Source organism: Papio anubis, chromosome 1 (genome assembly GCF_008728515.1).
Source record: "Papio anubis isolate 15944 chromosome 1, Panubis1.0, whole genome shotgun sequence".
Classification (NCBI taxonomy): Eukaryota; Metazoa; Chordata; class Mammalia; order Primates; family Cercopithecidae; genus Papio; species Papio anubis.
The window spans coordinates 209829512-209849086 of record NC_044976.1 but is presented as its reverse complement, the minus strand read 5'-3'; the positions used below and the strand labels follow the sequence as shown (position 1 = coordinate 209849086).

At 36.7% G+C, this 19575-nt stretch overlaps 1 protein-coding gene across 2 annotated transcripts in view; it reads right to left on the bottom strand.

The window, feature by feature from the left end:
* Positions 1-19575, bottom strand: part of FMN2 (formin 2) — a 393694-nt gene that overhangs the window by 76414 nt on the left and 297705 nt on the right. For both annotated transcript variants that reach the window (XM_031659811.1, XM_031659814.1), the window contains one exon: positions 6621-6672. In XM_031659811.1, the coding sequence (XP_031515671.1) occupies positions 6621-6672 (52 nt within the window). The remainder of the gene's footprint in view (positions 1-6620; positions 6673-19575) is intronic.

Here is a 19575-nt window from a genome sequence, read left to right as displayed (position 1 = left end):
ATGTGGACATTGTTTTTCTTTTTCTCACAGATGAGGACATGGATTCAAAAGTTGCAATAAATCCTTGGAGCCACGGTGCCAGCAGTTTGGTGCAGGTACCGAAATATAGACCTGATTCCAAAATCTATGCTCCATAACCATCCGAGGCCACCCAGGGCTGCAATCCACGGAGACGGCGAGAAACATGACAACAAACAAATACATTGCCCAAGTCTGAAATCTGACTCTGGTTTCTAATTCTACCACTAAACTTTTTATAATTTCCGATTATAAAAATAATGTGAAAATAACATGGCGATTAACATCTATTGATCACTTGGGACTAAGCATCTGCCAGAGATTATTTCATTTAATTCTCACCTACCAAGTAGACACTATTTTCCTGGGGTGATGGGATTGGTCTAAGGTCATAGAGCTATCACGTGTAAGAGGCAGGATCCAGACTCAAAAGGCCAGAGGATCAGAGTTACACTGCTTTCCTGCGTACAATTCCTACTGATTGTTGCCCCGGTTACATAGGACCGCTGAGAAAAATGGCACAGAGATTATTTCTTTGGAGTAACCTCAAATGTTCCATACGATTCATTATTCTGTTTTACTTTTGAATTTCGGGGTTCATTGTTTAATTATAAAAGATGGTAACGATTTTGTCCTTTGCCAGTAATTTTTTCATGCAACTCACTGAAATTTCTGATTTTATAATTTCAGGCCTTTGACCTCAGCTTTTGCTTTCCATAGAAACTGGCGAATTCTGTTTACTAGTTTGCTACGACAATATTTGTTATCAAGCCAAGAACTACTAAATATGTAATATCTGTTCAGTGAATATAAAAGATGTTGCCAGCCAGGCACGGTGGCTCATGCCTGTAATCCCAGCCCTTTGGGAGGCCAAGGCGGGTGGGTCACTTGAGGCCAAAAGTTTGAGAACAGCCTGGCCAACATGACAAAACCCCATCTATACTAAAAAAAAAAAAAAAAAAAAAAAAAAAAAATTAGCTGGGTGTCGCAGCGCATGCTTGTAATTCTAGCTACTAGGGAGGCTGAGGAATGAGAATTGCCTGAACCTGGCAGGTGGAGGTTGCAGTGAGCTGAGATGGTGCCACTGTCCTCCAGTCTGGTTGTCAAAGCAAGACTATGTCTCAAAAAAAAAAAAAAAAGATCTTTCCTACTAAATTAATGGCAGATAACTTCTTTAATAAATTTTTTCCTCAAGGCTAATAAGGTTTCTCTTTAGAAATTGTGACAGTTAATTTTATGTATCAACTTGGCCAGGTCATAGTGCCCATTGTGGGGTCAAACACCAGTCTAGATGTTATTGTGAAAGCAGTTTTTAGGTGTGGTTAACTTCTTTTTTTTTTTTTTTTTTTTTTGAGGAGTCTCTGTTGCCCAGGCTAGAGTGCAGTAGCGTGATCTCGGCTCACTGCAACTTCCGCCTCCCAGGTTCAAGCAATTCTCATGCCTCAGCCTCCTGAATAGCTGGGATTATAGGCCCCTACCACCATGCCTGGCTAATTTTTTGTATTTTTAGTAGAAATGGGTTTTTGCCATGTTGGCCTGGCTGGTTGACCAGGCTGGTCTCAAACTCCTGAGCTCAGGCGATCTGCCTGTCTCGGCCTCCCAAAGTGCTGGGATTACAAGCATAAGCCACTGTGCCTGGCCTAGGTGTGGTTAACACTTACATTACTAGGCACTGAAAAAAGTAGATTTCCCTTTAAAACATGCTGGGTCTCCTCCAATCAGTTGAAGACCTGAAGACTCAGGTTGCTGAATATGAAAGAATTCTGTCTCTAGACTGCTTCAGACTCAAGATTGCAATATTCCAAGGAACTTAATCAAATCAACAAGCAAAAACAATCCAATTAAAACAATAGGCAAAGGACATAAATAGACACTTTTCAAAAGAAGACATACAAGTGGCCAAAAAACATGGAAAAATGCTCAACATCGCTAATCATCAGAAAAATACAAATCAAAATCCCCATTGGATACTATCTCACACCAGTCAGGATGGCAATTATTAAAGTCAGAATGTAACAGATGTTGGCAAGGCTGTGCAGAAAAGGGAATGTTTGTACACTGTTGGTGGGAATGCAAAGTTGTTCAGCCACTGTGGAAAGCAGTTTGAAGATTTCTCAAAGAACTGAAAACGGAACTATAATACCATTCGACTCAGCAATCCCACTACTGGGTATATACCCAAAGGAAAATAATGCATTCTATCAAAAACACACACAGTCGTATGTTCATCGCAGCACTATTCACAATAGTGGAGACATGGAATCAATCCAGTTGCCCATCAACAGTGAACTGGATAAAGAAAATGTGGTACACATACATCATGGAATACTACGCAACTATAAAATGAGTGAAATCGTGTCCTTTGCAGGAATGCAGATGGAGCTGGAGACCATCATCCTAAGAGAACTAATGCAAGAACAGAAAACCAAATACTGCCTATTCTCACTTGTAAGTGGGAGCTAAACACCGATCACACATAGACATAAGGATGGGAACAACAGACACTAGGGCTACTGAACAACGCAGGGGGATCACGGGCTCAAAAACCACCTATTGGGTACTACGCTGAATACCTGGGTGATGGGATCATTTAGATTCCAAACCTCACTGTCATGCAATATACCCATGTAACAAACCTGCACGTGTACCCCTTCATCTAAAATAAAAGTTAAAATTTATAAAGAGAAGAAAAAAAGATTGCAACATCAACTCCTACTGGAATTGTCACCTTGCCCTGCTAATTTTAGACTTGCCAACTTTTACAATCGCATGAGTCAATTCCTTAAAATAAGTTTCTCTATCTTTCTTTACACACACACACACACACACACACACACATATACACACACACGAAAACCTCAGAGATATTGTGGCTTTGGTTCCAGACCAATGCAATAAAGGGAATGAATATTTTAATAGAGTTACATGAATTTTTTGGTTTCCTAGTGCATATAAAAGTTATGTTTACATTATACTACAGTCTATTAAGTATGCAACAGAATTATGTCTGAAAAAATATATACTTTATTAGCAGATACTTTGTTACTAAAAGAATGTTAACGATTATCTGAGTCTTCAGTGACCGCAGTATCTTTTTGATGTTGATGACTACTGATTGATTGGAATGGTGGTTGCTGAAGGCTGGGGTGGCTGTGACAATTTCTTAAAATAAGACAACAATGAAATCTGCCACATCAATTCGCTCTTTCGCAAGAGATTTCTCTGTAGTATATGATGCCATTTGATAGCACTTTACTCACAGAAGAGCTTCTTTCAAAACTGGAGTCAATCCTCTCAAACCCTGCTCCTGCTTTGTCAACTAAGTTTATGTGATATTCTAAATTCTTTGTTGTGATTTCAACAACGTTCATAGCTCTTAACCACGAGTAGATTCCATCTCAAGAAACTACTTTCTTTGCTCATTCATAAGAAGCAACTCCTCATCTGTTCAAGTTTTATTATGAGATTGCTGCAACTCAGTCACATCTTCAGACTCTACCTCTAATTCTCTATTTCTACCACATTTGCGGTTACTTTCTCCACTGATGCCCTGGAATCCTCAAAACCATCTGTGAGGGTTACAATTAACTTCTTCCAAACTCCTGTTAACGTTGATATTTTGACCTGCTTCCATGAATTATGTATGTTATTGATGGCATCTAGAATGGTGAATCCTTTCCAGAAGGTTTCAATTTACTTTACCCAGATCTCTTAAAGGAATCACTACCTATGGCAGCTATAGCCTTACCAAATGTATTTCTTAAATAATAAGACTTGAAAGTCGAAAGTACTCCTTGCTCCATGAGCTACAAAATGAATGTTGTTTTAGCAGGCATTGAAACATGATTCTCTTTGTACATCTCCAGCAGAGCTCTTGGGTGACCAAGTGCATGGTCCATGAGATGTGATATTTTGAAGGGAATCTTTTCTATTTTCTGAGCAATGGGTCTCAGCAGTGGGTTTAAAATATTCAGTAAGCTATGCTATCAACAGATGTGCAGGCTTTGTTGTTCCATTTATACAGCACAGGCAGAGGAGATTTGACATAATGCCTATGGGCCCTAGCATTTTCAGAATGGGGAGTGCGCACTGGCTTCAGCTAAGAGTTACCAGTTGCATTATGCCCTAACAAGACATTCATCCTGTTTTTTGAAGTTTCAGTTTCTAAAAAATTTATTTACTTATTTATTTTTGAGACCGAGTCTCGCTCTGTCACCCAGGCTGGAGTGCACTGGCGTGATCTCAGCTCACTGCAACCTCTGCCTCCTGGGTTAAAGCAATTTTCCTGCTTCAGCCTTCTGAGCAGCTGGGATTACAGGCATGCACCACCATGCCGGGCTAATTTTTGTATTTTTAGTAGAGAAGGGATTTTACCATGTTGGCCAGGCTGGGCTCGAGCTCCTGACCTCAGGTGATCCACCCACCTTGGGCTCCCAAAGTGCTAGGATTACAGGCGTGAGTCACCATGCCCGGCCCTGTTCTCTGAAGCTTTAAAGTCAGGCATTGATTTCTGTCTAGCTACGAAAGTCCTACATGGCATCTTCTTCCAACAGAAGATGTTTCATCTACATTGGAAATATGTTGTTTAGCTACTTTCATGAATTACCTTAGATCTTCTGGAGAACCTGCAGCTTCTCTATCAGCACTTCTTGCTTCACCTTGCACTTTTTTGTTACGGAGAAGGCTTCTTTCCTTAAACTTCATGACCCCACTTCTACTGTCCTCAAACTTTTCCTCTCCAGTTTCCTCACCTATTTCACCCTTCATAGAATTGAAGAGCGTTAGGGCCTTGCTCTGGATTAGGGTTTGGTTGAAGGGAATTGAAACAGGTTCAATGGTCCCACAGAACTGATGTTTATGACTTAATTTGAATAAACATAGAAATTGACCCTCCCAGTCTTAAAACTTGAGAAAGTTACATTTGTCTTTTTTGAGTTCCTTTCTCAGGAAACGAACCATCAGGCTTCCAATATAGCGTCGAGGAACTGAAACTCACCAGATCACTCCACCTGGACAATGAGATGCCAGACCCTTCACCCACTGTGATTGCCTAACCCACCAGCTGCTTGTTGCTGACTACCTCCTCTTCCTTACCCCTCCCTAATTCCTACTCTCCCATACACGGTTACATTTCTTCCCTGCTATATAAATCCCTACTTTTAGTCAGTCAGGGAGATGGATTTGAGACTGAGCTCCCATCGCCCTTGGCTGCAGCACCCGATTAAAGCCTTCTTCCCTGGCAATATTCATCTCAGTGACTGGCTTTCTGTGTGGCAAGTAGCTGTGCTAAACCAAACCCCTGGCATTTTGGTAACAGACTATTGTGGCTGGTTTGATCTTCTGTTTAGACCACTAAAACTTTCCCCATAGCAGCAAGAATGCTGTTTTGCTTTCTTATCATTCATGTGTTCATTGAAATAGACTTTTAATTTCCTTCAAGAGCTTTTTCTTTGCATTCATAACTTGGCTAACAGTTTGGCACTAGAGATCTAGCTTTGAGCATATCTTGGTTTTGGATATATCCTCCTCATTAACTTAACCATTTCTAGATTTTGTTTTAAAGTGAGAGATGTGTGACTCTTTCACTTGAATATGTAGAGGCCACTGTTGGGTAATTAATTGACCTAATTTCAATATTGTTGTGTCTCAGGGAATACGGAGGCCTAAGGAGAGGGGAGAGGCAAGGGAGCAGCTGGTTGGTGGAACAGTTAGAACATACAATATCTTTCTATTACATTTGCCATCTTATATGGGTCAGGTCATGGTGTCCCAGAACAATTACGATAGTAACATAAAAGATCACTGATCACAGATCACCTATGGTAACAGATAATAAAAATAAAAAGTTTGAAATATTACAAGAATTACCAAAATGTAACACAGAGACATGAGGTGTGCACATGCTGCTGGAAACGTGGCACCAATAGGCTCGCTAGAAGCAGAGTTGCCACAAACCTTCAATTTGTGGGGGAAAAAAAATACAATTATCTGCAAAGCACAACAAAGAGAAGTGCAATAAAATGAGGTAGCCTGTGTGCGTGTGTGTGTGTGTGTGTGTGTGTGTTTATATCTGTATCGCCAGTGTGTCCTTTTTTTCTAGAGAAGCCTGGCGGATATAGAGAGATGGGAGGAGAAGAGAAAATGGAGGCAGAGAAGCAGGGAGATTTCTGAGATACTTTTCTATGTTTACCCATAATTGCAAGTGTCCATTCTGGAAATGAAGGTGCATCCAAGGAAAGCTCATTGCTCCCTACTTAGACTTCACTTTTGAATATGGAAATTACATAGTTTTTTAAAATTATCTGAACTCTGAAACAGGTTCTTGCTATCTTCATTCTTTTGTGTATTTCCATAGTTCTAAATCCCATGTAAAAGAGAAGGTGCTAAGCTAGTCACAATAATTTGGTATTTAACAGAACTATATGTTACCCAGAGTAACAAAAATTCAGAAATTCACTGTGGATTTAGAGTACACTGTTTTATTAGATGTCTTTTTATTTTATGCTTGAAAATTAAAATGTAACTAATAATTGGTTCCTTAAGATGAAATACACTTAGCATGTTATAAGCCTATTCTGGGAGGAAATAAAGTAATTTCTCACCATTTATGAGTCTCTGTCAGTGAATTTTCCTCTGCCTCTTGGTCAATTTTGGCTGAAAGTGCAAGAAAATAAAAGTATATGAGATAAGTGATAAGCTGTTACACTATTTCAAGCAACATCTGCCCTAAATAACATAACTTATTTTCATTATTAATTCTATTGTACTACAACCAGAAGCTTATGTCAAATCTATGATGTCATAGATACATGATTTAAATGATTCTACTTAATTTTAATTAAGTGGATCTTATTATATTGACACAGGCAAGACATATTATCTAATCAAAAATTTTGGATTCTGAAAAACTTTCTTTAATGCAGTCACATTAGCCTGAGAAAAGAAAACACTAGCTTCATATTTACATTAGATGTGTCAGTGTTTAAATGCCAACAATTAGTTGAAAATAATTCCCTCAAGCAAAGGCGTAAACACTACATCAAAAAAAAAAAAGAAAAGAAAAGAAAAGAAAAAAGCCCTAAACAGAAATGGTATGTGACATTCCTCAGTTACGTTAAGAATTTTGAACTCATTTCAATAGTTCATACTAAACCACAGGTGAATAGATCATGGTCTGTTCTGAAAAGGGGGAATGTAATAATATACCCATTTGCTTGCTATCATTTTTATTTAAAAATAAAGAATTGTGATCTGCTGCAAACCCAAAGGTCAAATTTGAGGAGATTAAATCAGTATTTCAAATTGCTTAAAATAACGTAGGAACTCCATCACTGAAAGTATGGCCGTGACTTCATTTTTTTTTTTTTGGATAAGTAAGCATTCTAGGAATTATGTATTACTTTACCTCCACCCATTTCCCCATACCTCCATACATATTAATATATGTTTGACATGAAAGTTTTGAAGATACTTTTATTTCATGCATTGCTCTTTGATATTTTTAGTCTATCTATTAGATTTTAAAACATTTGTTGGGACCTGCTAAATTGATTTCATGACTCACTAATGGTTTGTGACCCACAGTTTGAAAATCACTGAGCAACAGGATGAAAAAAAAAAAAAATTAAAATGTAAAAAATAAACCCTGGGACTAGTGAAAGAAGAAGTTGTCTTTTTATTATCATTCCTCTTTGGGTCACATGTGGGGCCATTTGGAGAACTTAGGAGACATAGTGGAGCAGGGCAAATTGATTATAAAAAACGGGAACTGTGTTTGAAATAAAACCCATGGTCACTTGGAAACTGTTAGTATCTCTATCACTACTTACAACACAATAGAACAGCTTAGGCTAGTTTATGTTTTACAACCTCAAGACAGTGTTCTTTCAAAGGTTTGCATGGTATCTGCAAAGTCATAACCCAGTGTCATGCTGCCACTCTTTCCCAGGATTTTCAGGATTTAACAGGGATCATTTCAGGTGGCAGCAGATATTTTTTTCCTTCTTTCCTTTCCCTTTTTGTACGCCAGATTGTTTGTATAAACTTATGGGTCAATTGATAACTATATTAAAAAACAGAATGAATATTCTATGATTTTACTTTGAAAAGGCTCCAGCGTGAACATAATGTTTTATAAAAATGTGCTCTGAGATGCCCTGCATAAAAGACGATTTGCTTCCAGAAACAATTCTAGGAATACATAAAGTTTGTTTAGGCGAAATAACAAAAGCACTACAATGCATACTATTTTCAGGAAGGGTATTTTTCCAATTGCCCTCACATATCTTTGCTTTTTCTTTGCAAAGTACAGAGATTAAGGTAGACTAGAAGAAGGAATTTCTAGACTATTTTAGAAGTTAAAGTAAATGATTTATGACACTTAAAAACACACTACAGTAGAACAAGATGCCAGAGATCTGTATTCGATTCCTGATTTTGCCATTTAAATTATCTCTGTGACTTTAGGCAGATGCATGTGTTAACACGTACAAAATACTTAGCATGGTGCCTCCAATAATCAGTAGAAACTTAATAGATAAATAACCTTTGAAAATTCTGGATCTGAAGATCTCAACATTCTTAAAGTGATATAATACATAATGTTTAACTGAGTCAGTCAACTAATAATTTATTATATTCCAATGCTATATTCAATAAAGAAAACACATACAGCTTTTCAAAAAGCATAAGCTTCTAAATTGTGTTTAGTGGAATAAAGTAAGTTTCATTTGTTCGTAATGACCTCTCTTGATGTTCACCAAAACAGCTCTTGCTTAGTTGCGTGAGCAAGTTGGGCTGAAACAAAAACTTTAATCCAATTTGACAGAAGACTGATTCTTATTGAGGAAACAAAACATAAAGCCAGATTTTCTTATCAAACCTAATAGCCGCATCACCATCAGAAAGACAAATTGCAATAAGAAACAATCTCTTCAAATGCTCTATTATCCATTATTTTAGATACTTTTGAAGCTAAAGGGATTTGTGTATTCAAACTGTAATCAGCTTCAAAAAACAGTCAAATGAGAGATCAGAGCAAGAACATTAAAGTACACATTTCAATTCCTGATGTAGAGTCAGTAATTCAAGGAACTGAACAGATTTCCTTTGTGTACCAATCTTAGGAAAGACTTTCTGAAAATTTGGGGTGCAATTCCATTTTATGGGAAAACAGAGATACCGTTTTTCCAACATGCTGCTTGTATATATGCATCATCAATATTTTATTGTCACAATATATATATATTTTTTTGAGACAGGGTCACACTTTGTCACCCAGGCTGGAGTGCAGTGGTACAACCATGGCTCACTGCAAGCTGCAATTCCTCCTGTAATCCTCCTGCTTCAGCCTTCCGAGTAGCTGGGATTACAGTGTGTGCCAACACGCCAGGCTAAATTTTTCAATCTATTTTTTGTAGAGATGGAGGTCTTGCTATGTTGCCCAGGGTGGTCTCAAACTCCGAGGCTCAAGCAATCCTTCCGTCTTGGCCTCTCTAAGTGTTGAGATTACAGGCATGAGCCACCATGCTTAGCCAACAATTCTTTTAAACATACTTATGGTGTTAACTTAGTGACAACTGCAGGACATGGTTGCTTTACATGGTGAGGGCGAACCTTCCAAACCAAAATAAAATGTAATTTAATCAGTGAAAATTAAAATATCATTTAGAATAAAATAAATCTGCCATTCATTCATGAAGCAAGCAAGCTAATTACATGCAGTGACCCCAATCAGACCAGCTGTGCTTTTCAGTCTGAGAAACCACTCTGATAGGCTGTGTACCACCACTGTTACATGCACAGACTTTCAAACATGACTTTGCTGAAGGTAACACAGAAAATGAGGTGATTTTCTATTTGCAACAACTTATTGTTATTTGATTTCCTAGTGTATTGTTTTCTAAAAGTACAAAAATCGTTTTCAGGTACTTTCTAATGGCATAAATGGTTTTGCAAAGTTTTGAAAGCCAGCGTAACTTTTAGCAGCAGTTTCTTATGTACTGATAATCAACTATTAATAAACTTCATTCAAACCAAGTATGCCAAGTGAATTGCATAAAAGAGATAAAAAAGATTTCAATTTTCTACTACAAGATTAATTTCCTAACTCTTTAGAGTAGACACTTCATTTCTTTTTGACATGATTCAAATCATCAGGATGGCAAATTTCTGGTCATTCATCATCAAGATAATTATAGGGTAGCTAAAGCAGCATTCAAAATAGACAAATAGGCACAAGGCTTCATTGGTGATCTTCATATTGTCATCACATCACTGGGCTTTCTGTGCTACTCTCGCCCAGCAATGCCTCACCACTTTTTTTTTTTTTTTTTTTTTTTTTTGACACAGAGTTTTGTTCTTGTTGCCTGGGACAGAGTGCAGTGGCGCGATCTTGGCTCACTGCAACCACCACCTCCCCATTTCAAGCGATTCTCCTGTCTCAGCCTCACAAGTATGTGGGATTATAGGCACATGCCACCACACCAGGCTAATTTTTCTAGTTTTAGTAGAGACGGGGTTTCATCACATTGGTCAGGCTGGTCTCAAACTCCTGACCTCAGGTGATCCGCCCACCTCAGCCTCCCAAAGACCACTTTTGACAGAAGCGTTTTTATGGCCTAATGGACATCATTACCCAAGGGCATCCCAGATCTCTGAGAGCAATCACCTCTCCTCTACCTTGTACCATAAAAGCTACACTTTTTTGTAAATGCTTAGACTTTGCAAGGTCTTTCTCCCACTCTGCCTCTCATCTTCAGATCCCACAAGGTCCAGTGTTGGGAGCTAGAACATGAGCTTTAGTCAGATAAACCTGGGTTTGAATTGTAATGCAGCCATTGAATTGCAGTAGATTTTAATAAATTTGAATAATCACTTCTTTGATGTAATAACTTTTATTCATCATTAAAGCAGGGTAATAATTTCTTTTTCATTGAGTTGTTTCATGATTTAATAAGATAATGTATAAATCACCCGGTATCTAGTCATCCTCTTCCTGTCTTTCCTTTATGCCCACATCAGTATTACTATAAAGTAGGATGGAGATGCGTTGCTTGCAATATGTGAAAAGTCTTCCATTGTAGGAATCTCACATATTTCCTTGTTAATTTTTCTATACAGAATCCAGATGTTGAATTAAAAATATACTTTGCTAAAATAAGGTTGCCTCTTTACAGCAACAGAGAAATTATGGCCAAGACCTTTATAAAACCATGGGATTGCTTTAAAATATATTTAATAGATTTTACTTCTACTTAATTTGTGTGTGAAGTTGTTTTAACTGGCATAGAATGGAGAAGTCCAATGCCTACAGTAGAAGCACAGAGATTAATAGCTCCTTACTCCCCTCCCTACTTTTTAAAGACATAGCAGTAAATAAAATTGCTACAAGGTATAAGATAATACTTTAGGTGAATTTAGTGAGAACCTGATGAAATCTAAAAGATAGAATGATTTTTTAAAAAAATTTAAACCTCTTCTGAAGCTCACCTCTTTATTCTAAACATACTATGTGTAATTATTCATAGCTTGATGTTTGAGATTCACTGCCAAGAAAAATGTTCTGAGATAGAGTATACTGAAAACAGAATTAATAGTGGAGTAGAGTGATAGTAAAATAAAGCAATCAATCCTCCACTGACACTGGAGGAAAGGAACAGGATGATGTAGTTTAAGAAAAAAGGCAACAATGAAAAGTGGTTTATAATGACAATATTCAGAGAACACCAGTAACTCTTATTTGAATAGACCTAAAATTGCAGCTCCTTAGGGAAGTCGATCACTTGCTGCACCTATTATTTTAGTGATGATGTTTTCCCTTTTGCCCACCCCCCAAATCTCAAATGATAGAGATCTGCAATTTGAGGCAGAGAAAGCCTGTAGTTGGAACCATACAACAAAAGAAACACCAAATGTTTTAGGAGGCAGCCCTTATTTATTTGGTTACTTTTCTTTCCATCTATTTATTTTAGAGTTAAGGGCATAAGATTACCTTTTAGATCTGATCCTACCAAAGAGACCATTGGCTTAGACAGTCCTGTGCCACTGAACATGCAACTGATTAAAAATAGTGATTTAATGGTTCTGTTACAGAACTTTTTTATTTGGTGATGTCTTCTCCAACGGCACTAATGTATCTGACTCCAAATCTCTACCTCCACAAATACTTTCTGGTGGTTGCTGTCCTACTAAGTTACTATTTTGACCCAGTGATTAGTGTCTGTAGTTGCTGTCTGGCTCCAGACTCTTTTGCAATGTGAAATATTTCTGCTGAACTTGCTCCAAATGGCTATGAGTAAGCAAAGACATGAAATGGACGCCCTTTCTGATCTTGAGCTTTCATGAGGGAATACCACATATTCCCAGGTAATTGGAGACAGAGTTGCATTTGAGTAATATCAGATGGAAGGCAACTCAGAACCCTTTCATGTGCTTGTCTAGGCTCTAAATCTTTTTGCTATTTTTCCTTTTTATTTAAAGTGTTAACTAGTTTTTGTTTATAATTAGCTATGAATGTGCGTTCCAGTTGCTTTTAAGTGCAGCCAGTATGGGATATTTTTTAGACACATGCAGTGCCTTTTCTCTGAGTCATTTAAAGTTGTCATTTAACTGAAGATACATTGCTTTAGTTTTGAGATTTTTGACACACTTTTCCTTTTGACGATGAACTAAAAGGTAAATTTAAGTAGTTCATACATGTCACAGTGTATGACTTTCAGAATATCTTTCCTTAGACAGCAAGAGAAATAGCTAAGTCCCAATGCATCTTCCTCCTCTGTGCTGCGCATGTTCCTAGGACAATAAAACAAAGCTGTGGAACACTCCTAGGAGGAAGAAAGAGAGCATCTGAGGCATAAAACGACAACTTGACCTTTGCAATAATTCACAGCTACCTTTTATTTAATACTGAGGGTTATTTCAACTTTGAACGTAAAATATATATCATCGTGCCTCTAGAAATACAGGTGTATATAAACATATGGGGGCTAGTTATTAAAAACTCAAGGACATATACGTAATAGAAAATGACACATACTTTAAACATTTTATATATGTGGCTTCTGGCTAAACCTAAAATATAGGAAAGCAGTGTGCTATTATCACCCAGCCTGATGTATGTATTGAAGTGGTCCTCAGTGAAATTTCTCTCCAAATCTTTGTTTTAAAGCCAAAGTAGAAAAGACATGGGAAAACCTAATACGCATGCATGAGCTAGACAGTACAGTAGACAGTATAGTCTAAAGGAGCTGGAACAATTTTCCTACTAGAAAATTGCTGACTCGAACTAAATTTTTATATCAAATCATACCCAAATCTATATATTACTCTACCTACAGGATAAGCAATTCTCTCCTGGACTTTCACTAATGTAGCATAGAAATAAAGACATGCCTTGGGCCAATTCCTTTCCTTTTTCTTTGCTAAGAGACAATTACCCTATTGAAGAATATAAATGAAGCATACACTTACAAATACCAGGCTGAACTTAAATAAAAATCCTTCAGATAAAATGAAAACCTCATTGAGCCTTTAACTAAAAATATGCAAATACACGCATTAGGGCTGAGCTTTCCATATTGAAAGCAATATCAATTAATTCCAATTTAGGGATTCAAACTATCAAAACACAAAACTGCTGGAAATAAAAATCAGAAAGCCAAAAAAACTTCTGGTGTGTTTCTTTTCTTCCTGACCTTACTTGCCAAAACAATGCTTAAAGCCTAGGGCATTCCAATCCTAGAGACAAAAGCCACATAATTTAACATTACAATATTTTAGCCAACATTTGAATGTCTAGCTTTGTTAGGGACTCATATGCAGGTAATATTACATAGTTTTTTCCTTTAAGAAAATGGTAGATCGAGAGAGAGACAAATTATCACACATGCAGATGTTATAGAGATGTTTAAATGGGAATGTTAATATGGAATGATGTTGATATTACTATTCTAATTCTTTACATATAATAACCCAAGATAATAAACCCTATAAGAAAGGGTTTATAATTATTCCCACTTAAAATCAGCAAATTAGCAATTAAAAAACTTGATTAAGATTCCAGAAACATTAAATAAAGGAGACAGGATTCAAACTCATGGACTCTGACTCCCAAGTCTTAACACTGGCAAATTAGTATGAGTACAGTTAAGTGAAACATCCATTTGCCTATCGAGAGAGAAGTCAATAAGGAAAAGACAAAGGTAATGCATGTGAGTTGGGACTAAAATGATTAACAAGTTAGTCAAGTAGAAAAAGGAACAGAGACCGGAGAGGGTAAACAATGAACAGTGGGAAAAAAGACACAGAAGCAAAGTTGCACCATAGTTCGAGACGTCAAGAAGAAAGATAAAGGAGACAAAACTGGAAATACAAAGGAAAAGAGCTGGCAAAAATGCCATGCAGAGGCAGATCCAGCCTCTCATGGTGTGATCATACAACAGGCAAAGCAAAGAAGATTGAATTGTGTTCATTTTATTTGATTTTTTTTTTTTGCCTAGAATATATTTCTTTTTTTAAAAATTATTATTTTAGATTCGGGGGGTATATATATGCAGATTTGTTACATGGAGATATCACATAATGCTGAGGTTTGGGCTTCTACTGAATCCATCACCCAAATAATAAACATAGTATTCAATAGGTAGTTTTTTGACCCTTCCCTCCTCTTCCTCTTCCCGCCTTTGGAGATTCCAAGTCTATTGTTTCCATCTTTATGTCCATGTGCACCCATTATTTAGCTCCCACTTAAAAGTGAAAATTTGTAGCATTTAATTTTCAGTTTCCATGTTAATACACTGAGGATAATAGCCTTCAGCTGCATCCATGTTGCTGTAAATGACACAATTGTATTCTTTTTTATGACTGAGTAGTATTCCATATATATATATGGTAGTATATATAATATAGTAGTATTCCATATATAAAGAAAAATATGTATTTCTGTCATCTGTTATGATGCTGTTGATGGACACAGGTTGATTCCATGACTTTGTCACTGAGAATAGTGCTGTCAAACATATGAATGCAGGTGTCTTTTCTACACAGTGATTTCTTCTCTTTTTGGTAGACACCAAGTAATGGGGTTGATTTCTGGGTCAAAAGGTAGTTCTCCTTTCAGTTATTTGAGGAATCCCCATACTGTTTTTTGTACAGGTTGTACTAATTTACGTATCAACAATATATAACTATTCCCTTTTCCACACATCCATGTCTACCTCTGCTGTTTTTGGCTTGCTAATAGCTGCCATTCTAACTGTTGAAAGATGGTATTCCATTGTGATTTTAATTTGCATTTCACTGATGACTAATAATGTTCAGCAGTTTTTCATGTATTTGTTGATCACTTATATGTCTTCTTTGAGAAATGTCTATTTATATCCTTTGCCAACTTTTTAATGGGATTAGCTTCTTCTTGTTGGGTTGTTTGAGTTCCTTGTGGATTCTTGACACTAATTCTTTTTCAGGAGCATAATTTGCAAGTATTTTCTCCCACTCTGTAGGTTGTTTGTTTACTCTGTCGATTCTGTGTCTTCTGCTGTGCAGAAGCATTTTCATTTAATTAAGTCCCATTTATCTATTTTTCATTCTGTTGCATTTGCTTTTGAGGTCTTTGTCATAAATTCTTTGCCTAGGCCACTGTCCAGAAGAATTGTTCCTAGGTTTTCTTCGAGCATTTTTACAGTTTCAGGTCTTACATTTAAGTCTTTAGTCCATCTTGAGTAACTTTTTGTATATGGTGAAAGATTGGGATCCAGTTTCATTGTTTTACATATGATTATCCAATCGTCCTAGCACCATTTATTGCATACAGTGTCTTTTACCCATTGTTTATTTCTGTCAGCTTTAAGATTGGTTTGTTTTACATATGTGGCTTTACTTCTTGGGGCTCTATTCTGTTCTATTGATCTATTGCATCTAATTTTGTACCAGTACCATGCAGTTTGGGTTACTATAGTCTTATAGTACAATTTGAAGCCACAAAATGTGATGTCTGCTTTTTTTTTTTTTTTTTTAAATTTAAGATTACTTTGGTTATTCAGGCTCAGTTTTGGTCCCATATGAATTTTAGGATTGTTTTTTCTAATTCTGTGAAAAATTATGTTGGTAATTTGATAGGAATTGCACTTCTGCAATTTTGAAGATTGCTTCGAACAGTATTTTTTTTTTTTTTTGAGATGGAGTCTCACTGTGTCACCCAGGCTGGAGTGCAGTGGCATGATCTTGGTTCACTGCAACTTCCGCCTCGTGGGTTCAGGCAATTCTCCTGCCTCAGGCTCCTGAGTTGCTGAGATTACAGGCAGCTGCCACCACACCTGGTTAATTTTCGTATTTTTAGTAGAGATGGGGTTTCACCAGGTTGGTCAGGCTGGTCTCAAACTCCTGACCTCAGGTGATCTGCCCACCTCAGCCTCCCAAAGTGCTGGGATTACAAGCCCGGACAGTATTTTAATGATGTTGATTCTTCTGATCCATGAGCTCAGAATGTTTTTTCATTTGTTTGTGCCATCTACACAATTTCTTTCATCAGTGTTTTATAGTTCTCCTTGCAGAGATCTTTCACTTCCTGAGTTAAATATTCCTAGGTATTTTACTTTTGTGTATGGCCATTGTAAGTGGGACTAAGTTATTGATTTGGTCTTGGTTTGAATGTTAGTGGTGTACAGAAATGATACTTACTTTTATACATTTATTTTGTATCATGAAATTTTGCTGAAGTCATTTATTAGGTCTAGGTATCTTTTGGAGTGATCTTTAGGGTTTTCTAGGTTTATAAGATCATGTCATCAGTGAGCAGAGATAATTTGACTTCTTCTTTTCCAATTTGAATGCCTTTCATTTCTTTTTCTTGCTTGATTGCTTTGGCTATGACTTCCAGCACTGTGTTGATTAGGAGTGGTGAGAGTAGGCATCCTGTCTTGCTCCAGTTCTCGGGGAAAATGCTTTTATCTTTTCCCCATTCTGTATAATGTTGGCTGGGAGTCTGTTATATATGGCTTCTATTTTGAGATATGTTCCTTCAATGTCTACTTTGTTGAGGGTTTTTATCATGAAGCAATGTTGGATTTTACTGAATGCCTTTTCTGCATCTATTAAGATGATTGGCCAGGTGCAGCGGCTCATGCCTGTAATCCCAACACTTTGGGGGACCCAGGTAGGCAGATCACCTGAGGTCAGGTGTTTGAGACCAGCCTGGAAAACATGGAGAAATCCCGTATCTACTAAAAATACAAAAATTAGCTGGGCATGGTGGCACGTTCCTGTAATTCCAGCTACTCAGAAGGCTGAGGCAGGAGAATCTCTTGAACCTGTGAGGTGGAGGCTGCAGTGAGCTGAGACCTAACCACTGCACTCCAGCCTGGGCAACAGAGTGAGACACGTCAAAAAAAGAAAAAGAAAAAAGATGATCATATGGTTTTTAAAATCTCTTTGTGTGGTAAATTATTTATTGAAACACATATGTTAAACCATCCTTGCATTCCTAAAATAGAACCCACTTGATGGTGTTGTATAATATTATCTTTTTGATGTGCTGTTGGATTTGGTTTGCTAGTATTTTCTTGAGAATTTCTGCATCTATGTTCATCAGAGATATTCCTCTGTGTGTGTGTGTGTGTGTGTGTGTGTGTGTGTTTTCTGTTGTTGTTGCTGTGTTCTTGCCTGATTCTGGTATCAGGGTCATACTGTTTTCATGAATGAGTTACAAAGGAATACCTCCTCCTTCATTTTTTTGAATAGTTTCAGTATGCTTGGTCCTAGCTCTTTGTATGTCTGGTAAAATCTGGCTGTTAATCTGTCTGGTTCTGGGCTTATTTGTGTTTAGAGATTTTTGTTTTTTAAATTACTGACTCAATTTCATTACTTGTTATTGGTCTGTTTTGGATTTTCTACTTCTTCATGGTTCAATCTTGGGAGGTTGTATGCTTCCAGGAGTTTATCCATTTCCTCTAAGTTTTCTAGTTTGGGAACATAGAGATGCTCATAATAGTCTCTGATGACTTTTGTATTTCTTTGGTATCAGTTTGTGTTGTCAACTTTATCATTTCTGATTGTGCTTATTTTAATCTTTTTTCCTTGGTTAATCTAGCTAGTGGTCTATCTATTTTGTTTGTCATTTCAAAGAACTAACTTTTTGTTTTGTTGATCCTTCATCATTTTTTTTGGTCTCAATCTCATTTAGTTTTGCTCTGATCGTAGACATTTTGTTTTTTCTTTCTTCCTTTTTTTTTTTTTTTTTTTAACTAGCTTTGAATTTGGTTTGTTCTTGCTTTTCTAGCTCCTTGAGGTGCAATGTTACATTGTTAACTTGAGATCATTCTGTCCTTTTTTATGCAGGCATTTAATGCTATAAATGTTCCTCTTAGCACTGTTTTGCTGCATCCCAGAGGTTTTGGTATTGACCAAGGAAAAAAAGTGCAAATATTTTTCCACTAGTTTAAATTTAACACAATTCATCAGTTCAACATGATTTAATTATCCAAAATATATATGCACCCAGTAGCAGCTGTATCTAGTTTCATTCATTTCAAAAAACCTTTTGATTTCTACCTTAATTTTGTTGTTTACCCAAAGGTTTTGTAGGAGCAAGTTGTTTACTTTCCACATACTTGTGTAGTTTTGAGAGTTCCTCCTGGTATTGATTTTCAATTTTATTTTATTTTTTTCTGAGAAGATACTTGATATTATTTCATTTAAAAAATCATTAAAACTTGCTTTATGGCTAAGCACATGGTCAATTTTGGAGAATGTTTCATGTACAGATGATAAAAAATATATGTTCTGTTGATATTAAGTAGAATATTCTATAAATAAATGTCTTTCCATTTGGTCTAGAGTCCAGTTTAAGCCCAGAGTTCCTTTGTTGATTTTCTGCCTTTATAATCTGACTAATATTGCCAATGGGGTATTGAAGTGTCCCTGAATTCCTCTATTGCTGTCTATCTCTTGTCTCAGGTCTAGTAGTATGTTTTTTTAAATGAATCTGGGTGCTCTGCTACTGGGTGCATATATATTTTAGATAATGAAATCCTGTTGAACTGATGAATTGTGTTAAATTTAAACTAGTGGAAAAATATTTCCACTTTTTTTCCTTGGTTAATCTAGCTAGTGGTCTATTTTGTTTATCATTTCAAAGAACCAACTTTTTGTTTTGTTGATCCTTTGTCAACTTAGTTGAAGTGGAACTTCAATTAAGTTCCACTTCTGGACTTAACTGAAACAAACCAAACTTACACTCCTGCTGTAATTAACTAGAAAAATAAATATAATACATGAAACTGTTTTTGTATACTGAAAAATAAGCAGCATAGGAATCTGATCTCCATGGTGCCCTGCATTCTTTGTAGATTTCTATCTAAAGGCAATTTTTAAATCATAGATGCTAGAAAGGAGAACCCAAATAAGCCAATCAGTTTTGCTGAGTTGAGGAAATACAGATAGAAGTCTAGGTAGGCTGACATGACTAAAAGATGAGGAACAGAGTTCCAGAGAAGAAATACTTTTCAGAAAAGAAGGGTCAAAAATCTGCATTAAGCTTTCTAAATTTTAGCTGGGTATTAA